Source organism: Artibeus jamaicensis, unplaced genomic scaffold (assembly GCF_021234435.1).
Source record: "Artibeus jamaicensis isolate MK-2021 breed Jamaican fruit bat unplaced genomic scaffold, CSHL_Jam_final contig_944, whole genome shotgun sequence".
NCBI lineage: Eukaryota > Metazoa > Chordata > Mammalia > Chiroptera > Phyllostomidae > Artibeus > Artibeus jamaicensis.
This window is the reverse complement of record NW_026522020.1, coordinates 1,016,622-1,026,288: the sequence shown is the minus strand read 5'-3', so window position 1 is coordinate 1,026,288 and position 9,667 is coordinate 1,016,622. Positions and strand designations below refer to the sequence as shown.

At 53.6% G+C, this 9,667-nt stretch overlaps 1 protein-coding gene and 1 non-coding gene across 2 annotated transcripts; both read left to right on the top strand.

Moving 5' to 3' along the window:
- Window positions 1–1,895: 1,895 nt before the first annotated feature.
- On the top strand, window positions 1,896–9,351 carry NPPC (natriuretic peptide C). Its single transcript, XM_037152205.2, has 3 exons — window positions 1,896–2,095; window positions 2,553–2,854; window positions 9,130–9,351. Exons 1-2 carry the CDS (start codon window positions 2,009–2,011, stop codon window positions 2,832–2,834), a joined length of 369 nt encoding a protein of 122 aa, XP_037008100.1. The 5' UTR covers window positions 1,896–2,008; the 3' UTR covers window positions 2,835–2,854; window positions 9,130–9,351.
- LOC119054336 (small nucleolar RNA SNORA73 family) lies at window positions 5,746–5,940 on the top strand. Its single transcript, XR_005083498.2, has one exon. It is a non-coding gene; the product is annotated as a small nucleolar RNA SNORA73 family (small nucleolar RNA).
- Window positions 9,352–9,667: the final 316 nt, after the last annotated feature.

The window sequence follows — 9,667 nt, the reverse complement described above, 5'->3', positions numbered from 1 at the left end:
AAAGCAAGTCTCGGAGAAGTTCCAGGCTGCTTACGTTCCTTTCTGTCCAGTAGGGATCTTTATCACCCACCTGGAGACACTTTCCTCATCCCCTTCTTGCTCCTCTCTCATTCTCCTCAAATGAAAGAGTGGTGCCACTCTCTAGGGGTTATCTTGGAAAGGCAATCTGTGGTGGCTGCATGGAGGTGGTGAGTCAACTCACCAGAACTCACATAGGGTGCTCTGTTCATGTCTGGATCCACTTCAAAAGCAGGAGATTCTTCTACCCAAACTCAGGCCTCAGATGTAGATTACTTCTTAAACAAAGACCCCTAGGGCACGGTTCGCTGGTGGGCAGTTTCTGACTCAGTGTGCCAGGGTGGGACGTAAAACCTTTGCCTCCCAGCTTTGAGCTCAGGCTCTGCTGCAGAGCCACCTCCTAGTACCTGATTCTCCCACCCCTCTTCACTCCTGCTGTCCTCCTGCCTCTGGTGCAGCTTCTTCTCTGGGAAAAAGCTGATTTCCGCTGCTGCAACCTGTGAGTCTTCTTAGCAACTGGAAACCAGCCCAGTGCCTGGCTCTAGAGTAGGTCTGCCTAGCTCCTTAAGCTCGTGTAAGTGCAGCAAATCTCAGAGAAATTCTAGGTTGACTACATTCTTCTTTGTTCAGCAGGCAACCGACTTCCATCACCCACCTGGAGCTTCCTCCTTCCTCCCTCCTCCCGGGTTGTCCGGCCCAGTTCTGCTGGGCAGCAGCCGAGGCATAGTTTCCTGTAATTCACTGAATTCTTTTGTTGCTGGCCTCTCAGGTCGGAGGCTCGTTGCAAAGGTTCTCCTCAGAGCTGGAGAAATCAAACACCCTGCTCAAAGAGAGGAGTCGTGGGCAGCAGGCTGTGTCCCGCAGCCAGGACAGGGACCTCTCTATGGGGAAAACGCAAAGGCGACCAGCTATCCTGGCTCACCACAGCCATACTGAGCTCAGGGCTAGCTAAAGAACCCTCTCCAGTTTGTACAGGTACACAGAACACTGGGGTGGACAGCCCCACCCTGTGGATCCTGGCGCGGGTACAGATAGGGTCTGGCACGCCCCCCATCGGTGCTTGTACTCGCAGCTGGGCTGAGTGTGCGCTTAGAGCCGCAGTGGCAGACACACGATGCCACCACACCTGGCACCTGAATTTCAGGACTGCTCTCCTAGCCCACCTCGTTCGCTCTTCCCTCTCAAACACACCATCTGGGGAAATGCTTGCACATTCCTGTGTAGGACTGGTGCTCCCTGCTGTGGCCCAGGGAGATCGCCTCTGTCCCTGGGCCCAGACCTTCAACCCAGTTCTCTACCTTCCCATCCCAAAGGTGTCGGTGCGACCTGAACTCCCCGCCAGCAGGTGAAAAGTGGAGCCGAGAGGAGCCAGGCCTGAGACTGTCAGGTGCTGGGGGGAGAGTTTGGCAACAAGTCAGATCTGCGTGGACTTCGGGCAGTGCCAACTTTCTGGCTGTGTGACTTTGGGCAAGTGACTTAATTCCTCTGAGCCTGTCTTTGCACCTGCAAAGAGGGACACTGATCCCTTCCAGGAAGAGGGTGTGCGTTGAAGGCCAAGGGTGTGTGCCCGGCAGCTGGAACACGGACGCTTGGCATGCTTGGCACGCCAGGGCGCGCGCTTGATGCAAATAGAGTTCCCTTCTGCGCGCCGCTTTGCAGCTCTAAGTACAGTCGGGAGAGAGCCTGCTGAGCCGCGGGATCCCTCGGGGGTGAGATGAGGGTGGGGGCAGAGGGGGGAGCCCTCACGGCCCCCTCCCAGCCCTCTGAGCGCGTGCCATTGGCCCTGGCGGCTGGGTGGGCGGGGGGATGACATCAGCGGCAGGTTGGATTATAAAGGCTCGAGCTGAGCGACGGACTCAGAGCGCACCCAGCCGGCGCCGTGCAGCTCTGGGACCCCGGTCCGCACAGAAGCCCAGCTAGCCCGCCGTGCGCCTGCCTGCGCATCTGCCCTCGCTGCCGCCGGTGTGTGCCCCTCCACTCCACCGGCACCATGCACCTCTCCCAACTGCTGGCCTGCGCCCTGCTGCTCACTCTACTGTCGCTCCTGCCCTCCGAAGCCAAGCCCGGGTCGCCAAAGGTGGGTTCTGTCGCGGCGCTGTAGTACTATGAGGGGCTGTGCGGGAGGGCCGAGGGTTTAGGAGGACGAGGCCCGCCAGAGGGAGCGGAGAGGGCGGGAAGGCAGCCCTTTCCTCTGAGATGTGAGTGGTGAGAGCCGGGGAGCCCTCGAAGCTCGGATTCGTGGGTCGACGTCCCCAGCCTCGGGAGTACGTCGACAGATGCGCAGCCCCTGCCCCAGTTGGGCGAGAGGCAAAGGAAGGGAGAGTAAAGGGCTCCCCGAAGGAGCGAACAGCGGCGGCCCCGTGGCAGGTGGATGCAGGGCCGAGCGGTCCTGCATCAGTGGGGGCGTGCTCAGGGCTCCGAAGGGACAGATCGCGCGCTCACAGGCGCGTCAGGCTGGAGCATCAGGGACCCCGCAAAGTACCCCTTGCTGCCCCCGTGCATCCCTTCACCTGCCTGCTCTTTTCCTCGGGCAGGTCCCGCGAGCTCCGCTGGGGGAGGTGTCGGCTGTGTCCCATGCTGAGAGCGGCGCTCAAAAGAAGCGCGACAAGACTCCCGGAGGCGGCGGCGCCAACCTCAAGGGCGACCAGGCGAGACTGCTCCGGGACCTGCGCGTGGATACCAAGTCTCGGTGGGCCCGCCTTCTGCAGGAGAACCCCAACACACGCAAGAAATCGGGCACCAAGAAGGGCTCGTCCAAGGGCTGTTTCGGCCTCAAGCTGGACCGGATCGGCGCCACGAGCGGCCTGGGATGTTAGGGCGGCGACCCCTGGCGGCGGTGAGTACCACCAACCTGGCCGCCTGGCGCTCCCGCACACCTAGCTTTCCCGCGGCGCCCGCCAGAACCTAGCCTGAACCCCCACCCGCTGGCGGATCCCATAGCCCTGGTGCCGGTCGGCCTCCCAGGGCCTTTGGAGGGGAACCAGTGATGTGGACATGAGATTACGTGGTGTGCGCTAGGCATTTGCCCCCAATCCTATTTATCATCCCACTTTACGGATGGAGAAAGTGAGGGATGAGGTGGTGAGGGGACTTTGGAAAGGTCAGAAATAGCTCAGGAGGAGTGAGCACACCCGACTTCTTCTGGAGAAGCAGAGACAGTTTAGAGGGCTCCCGCCTATCCCTGGACCATAAGTGGACTGGCAGCACTGACCCCAAAATGCCAAAGGGGGAGCTTTGAGGGGAGAGCATGGGTTTGTGGGAACAGAGGAGGAAGAGCACACACTCAAGCCCAGGGTAAGTTTATCTCCCAGCCACTATATCTCGGTGCCCAGCGGCAGGCAGCACAGAGGTCGGGTTGCTTCCCAGACCTCTTGTCCCTCAGGTGGGACAGACTTGGAGAAATTCCTGCCCCCTCGCTGCAGAGAGAGTAGCCCTCCATTGGCACCACCAGAGAGCTTTCCTGCCCCCAGGGCATTCTGATTCTTATCCCTTCTCCAAACAGTGGCTGTGGGCAATTTGGTCTGTCCAGGGTCCTGATGCTGCTGCAGCCCGTGTGACTTCAGGAACGAACCTCAGTGTCTGTGACACTATTTCAGGGCAAGGAAAAAGAGACTAAAATAAACCTTATAAATCTCAAACTCAGCTTGTCCCAAACTGATCTCCTTATCAACCTCCCCACGCCCGTCATACCTGGGCTCCCTGCACTGCCTCCTCATCTCCACCAGGGCTAGAAGCCCCTGGGCTCCCTCCCGCCCCCTGCCAGGTGCCACAACCTGGAGAAGCACGGTGGCAAAGGCCCCCACGTCCTCCCCTTACCTTCTCTCCATTCCTGCTGCCTGTCGGTGCCCGAGGCAAAAACACAACCCGACCTTGCAAACTGACACTCGAAGTGCTTTAGAACCTGACTCCTACTGGTCCCCAGCCTTCTCCTGCAGCCTGGCTACTGCTGTTCCTTGTCCCACAGCCTGTCTGTTCTTTCCACTCCAGGACGAGCTGTTGTCTCACCCAAGAAGCCTTATCAGTGTCCATACTGTGTTCCCCAGAGGGTAGCGAGAGCACCCCTTTTTGAAACCCTCCAGCACATTGCTTAAGCCTTTTTTTTTTACAGTTGTCCACGTAAGAAACGTCCAAATCTAGAGAGAATTTTTATGAGTGTTTATCTGAGCAAAGCCGACAACAGTTGCCAGGAAGCAAGATCTCAAATCTTGCCCCAGAGGATAACAGTTTTGCAGTTTATTTTATTCATTCGGAATTAAGGAGACAATGTAAGAAAGATTATGTGAAGGTGAGAGAAAGCAAGGCAGGGATTGGATTGCAAGATAGTTAACGGGAGTTTATGCTCTCTTGAGAATCTTAATGCTTCTGAGAGATCTGAAAAGGAGTCATTTCAAAAGTGTGTTCACCTGGATGCACAGGAACAATGGGCAGAGGTCGCTTAAGGCAGAAGGTAACGTTTTACTGGGAAGTTCTAAGCCTGAGGCATGACTACCCACCATGACCTGCCCAGTTAGGAACTGAGGATCAGGTCACCCTGTGAAGTGACTTGCTGTAGAGCCCCTTTCCATTCACAATTCCCCTTTTGGTCATAACTCAACCTGAAGAATGCGTTAATGACCAGCCTTTCGGTCCGACAGTGAGGTCTCAGCACCAGGACGTCTCATTCCTAGGAAGTCTCAGTATCGACATCCTCCTGTTGACCTTTGGGGAAGGGGCAGTCCCGTCCCCATGGTGTGTGAGTCGAGCCGCGTTTTCCCGAAAAGGGCGGGGCAGGTAAACGGAAGGCAGTCAGGTCGAGTGGCCGTCGTTGTGAACACCACCCGCATCATTCCCATCCTGTGACCTCCCGTGGTCCTAGTTTGGCTGGCTCTCTGCTTTTTCCATATTTCCATGTAGAGTAGCAGTTACATAAGCCATAAAGAGTATTAGCTGTTATCTGATACATGCTCAGCCGTCATAAACAGTTGGACTGTATAGAAAAACCCGAAGGGCGAGTGTAACTATTACTATGGCTGATATCGTTGGCAGACAGGTAAAGACAATCAAACAAAACAGTTTCTGAGTTCGACATCAACCTGGAGGTACACAGGCCTCGTCAGTGTCTCGGGACAGCTGTTCACCTCTGATGCCAACAGCCCCTCATCCTAGAGGAGTCTCTGATGTCCCCCATAGGTGGAGACAAGGGTAGGTGACATTCATCACTAGGTGCCTGATAGGTCCCTTCCCATGAGGCTGGAGAGTGTCTTTCTTTACTTGACGTCCTTTCTAAAAAACAATATCTTAAGTCTTTATGTCCTGGGATCTCCCTGGGAAAGGAGGAAGTGGTAACCAATTTGGCATTTTCTCAAAGAACTTTATCAAAACTTTCCACAGTGTACGATGTCTCCTCTCAACAAATGTCAGATCATAAGATCCTTCATCTAACTTCAGGTCAGCTTAAGATTGCACTGGGATGCATGAAGGAAGGCAAAACCCAGAGAATGGGCTTAGCCAGGGAGCCTGGGGGAGCACAGAGGCCGTGTTGGGTTTCCCAGAGCCCCGACTGCAAGTTTAACTTACAGCTGCTGTTCGCCCACACAACATACTGTAGAAGTCTCCTGTCACTGACTGTACAAAGCGTCCTACGCAACATAACAAAAACAAATCTTTTGAGGTGTGCCGGAGCCTTTCCGAAGTACTGCAACATTACTTCTAGTAGTTTTAATTGCATAAGTACCTTGAGATATTAACCCTTGAAAAACCTCAGTCACTCCCGGGCTCTGTCCAGGTGGCATCGGGGAGCCCAGGGCTCTGCCCGGTGATGCACGGCCCCTTTCCACAACCTTGGAGAGAAAGTCAGGCCTCGAGTCTGTGCCTGCGTCTCCCTACGGCTTCTCAGAGTCCTCTGGACAGGGACCGAGGAGACAAACCGTGCAGGAAACATCTAAAAAAAGGAAGGAAAACCTCAATTTCTAATGAAAACCAAGAAGTCACTTATGAGGACATTTTATAACCTTTAGAAACATTTCATAGACATCAAAGTCAGTTATTAACATGGACTGAGCCAACAGACTTTACTAAAGATTAATCTTAGACCACATGAACTTGAGAAGAATTTGGGTTAGTTTCCATATTTCTAAGAATTTTAGCATACCCAATTCTTATAAGTGTTTGCCTTCAAATCAATTAATTTTAATTTATTAAATTGATTTTATTAATACTATCCAGAGGTTGAAAATGATCTCATATTCACAACATGCACAGACAGACACACACAGACACATGCAAACAGACCATTTAGCCACAAGAAAAATTCACTAGTTTATAAACAGTGGATGCAGATTTTGTTTTGGCAGTTGGGATAAGAAGACACCATTCATATCTGTCCTGCACAAGTCAAGTTCCAAATGACCTTCCCCCTTTAACAATAAGGACAGCTGTTTTCTCATACCTCAGAGAGCTGAGTTGCCACCTCAGCCACATCCCAGGTTGATCCACTGGTCAAATTTCTCCTACTGAAGCTTTGAGAGACCAGTTAAAATATGTTTTCCATTCATTCCATCTACTTCTGTAGTCAGCTTTTTCTCACTGCGCACGCAAAAGATTCAGATTTAGAAGTCCCTCCCGTGCTTGTCGCCCCGTGGCACAACTTCCCGAGCTTGACCCCGGATTGAGGATCTGCAACCTCTATCGCCACCCTATCGATGGTTCGGGGTGGGGAAGCAAGTGTCCTTTCTCCTTTTGGAGGCAAAGACATTTTGTCTCTCATTTAACCAGCAAGCATTTGTTCAGACTCTCAGTCGGCAATCCAAGTAAACTGAAATGAAAAGTAGGCGTCCATTTTTCTTGTCCTTCCCTTAGGTTATCTTAACCCTGATTCACCCTGAGGATTTTGTAATAACAGCTCAAATAAAGACAGGACCTGCTACGTAAAGCGAGGGGGTCTGGGATCCCAAGAGAAAACTGACCCAAGTTCACCCCATTTTGCAGTGGGGAGCTGGTGGGGCTCAATGGGCCCGTGCTGGTACCTAGCACTGGGTCCGGGTCCAAGGGTGGTCCTGGTCAGGCTTCTTCAAAATCCTGCCAGCAATGACAAGTAAATGTCCAGATTTATAAATAATTTTTATGAGTTTATTTGAGCCAAACTGACGACATTGCTGGGAGGCAAGATCTCCAGCGCTCCAGAGAATGGCAGTTTGCAGCTTCTTTCACGCACTTGGAATTAATACAGAACTAAAGAAGATTACATGAAGGTGGGAGAAAGCGGGATGGGCTGGTTAACTAGATCACTGCTCTCCCAAGGGTGGTGATGCTTCCCAGGGTCTGGAAAGGACTCTTCTGGCGTTTCAAAGGCCAGAATAATCGAGATGCACAAACACAGGCAGGGCTGGTTTAGGGCAAAGATAGACATTTTACTGGGGACGTGATAGGCCTGGGGCGTGCCTACCCACCACGACCTGCCCCATTAGGACTTTATGACCAGACCGCCCTGTGAGCTTACCTTCTATCCCCACAGCTGGCACACTTTTCCCCCTGAGTTCTGAGTCGCCTCCGCAGCTTAACTCAGGGCCAGGCGCTAACTGATGGCGACCCGCAGCACCCGGGTGTCACTGCCTGGGGAAACCTGCCCCACCCAGCTCAGGGGCTCTCCTCTGCACCTGCCTGGGGTTCCAGCAGGCACCCTTCCTGTCTCTGCGGCCAGACATGGCTTTGCTGGTCTGACTCGCCCCTACAGGGGAGAGATGGGTCCCGCCCTCGGGGTCCAGACTGCATAGGTGCCATTGTGATGACCTGGCTCTCTCTCTTTTCTCCAGTCTCAGCACCGCAGAGACGGAGGCGCGGTTTTTCATTTACGACTGAAGCAGTGAGCTCACACGTTAGAGTCTAGACCGGTGTTACTTTGTGGGTTAGCAGCAGAGGAGATGAAGGCCTGGAAAGCAGCCAGCATGGGCGACCCCACAGCCTCCTTGTTCTCAGCGGTGGCTGTCTGTGGGTGTCAGACGATGAGCCAGCCGGGGTCACTAAGACATCTCAACCCCCCTGTTTGGGGAAATCAGTCAGCCTCCTGAAAGTCACCTCCAATACCCTTAACCTTCCCAACCCCCTCCTGACCCCCACAACCTTGGCTCTTCTAAGCAGCCGCCATAATGACTGTCGCTGAGGTTACAGTCTTGACTGTAAAATGCTAATGACAGAGACAGGGTGAGGCCAATGCCTGAACGAACACACCTGGCCGTGGGCCCCAGAGACCTCTGTTTAAACACACAAGACGGCCAGAGAAGGGCCTCGTGGGAGAGGTCGCCCGGGGTCCCTCTGCACGCACCGTTCTAGCTAGCCAGGACGGAGTGGGGGGCACCGCACTGTCTCCGGAGGATCCTTCCTGGGGCCCTGGAGCACCCACACACACATCAGCAAAGACCAGGGACAGCGCTCACCCAGTAACTGGTGGCTGAACCAGCAAAACCCAGCGTGACCGTTCCTCATCACACAGGTCTGGGCAGGCGCCGGCTCCTCTGCTCTCAAAGGAGACCCTTCCAAGGGGAAGCCAGCTGGGGACAGAAGTGCTGTTTACTGAGGGCAGCTGGGACCCAGGGCTCTGCTGATGCCCAGTGTGTGGCCCCTCGGTGAAGCCAGCCCTGGGAAGTGGCTATTATCCCATTTTATGGGTGAGGGAAACGATACTCAAAGCTCTCCAGGGCCAGGCAGGACATAATTAATCAGAGCTAGGGTTCGAACCCTGGACCCCTGACTCCTCCGACGTTTCCCCTCCTCCGTCATCCAGGTGAGCACCTGTCAGAGGGTTTGTGTTGGAGGGAGAAAGGGAAGGGGTGCATCTCTCCTGCTCCTCCTCTCACTGGACCCCACAGAGCGCCCGGAGCGCCAGCCCACAGTTAGCCCGAGGGGAGGAGGGCTGGCCCAGGCTCTAGCCCCACCCGGTGCTGGGCAGGAAGTGCCAGGGCCCCAGCAGGAGGTGAGGCAGGGCCCCCCTCCTACTGGAAGGCTGGCATCAGGGTCTGAGGGCCACAGGTACAGGGACATTGCCTCCTGCTGCATCGGGAAAGGGGAGGGAGGTCTGCCGGGCTTTCTCAGCTCAGGGGCCAGCACTAAGTGCCCCGTGTCCCCTCTGTGTTTCAGGACCGAGAACTCGCTCCGCTTTGCTGAGGTCATCCTTGGTCATCTGGAAGCACCGCCAAGGCAATGTGGCTTTTACATTTCTTTCCTTTTTTCCCCCTTGTGGTACCGGGAAAATGCAACACCAGCTGTTTTATTATTATCTGGGGAGGGGGGGTTTGATTTCATTGTTTGTTTGTCTTTGAAAATGAAAAATAAAAAGTTATATATTATATATATATTATATACACGAAACACACACCTACGCCAACATGATGACAAGGGACAGTTTGTTTGGAGAGATGGACAAAACCAGCGATACACACTGCTGTCTGTAAATTCGTGTCATGCATAAATGTATTTATGTTGTAAAGCTATTTATATTGTTTATAAAGAGATATTTATAAAAATTTTATTTATGTAACAATGGAAGAAGTCAATCATTGTAATGTTTTTGTCTTAACTAGTTGAAAAATGTAAAAAAAAAAAAGTCATTCCATGAACACCCTGAAAACTGTCTTCATTTATAAACTAGCATTTGGTTTTAGGAAGTAGACTGAGG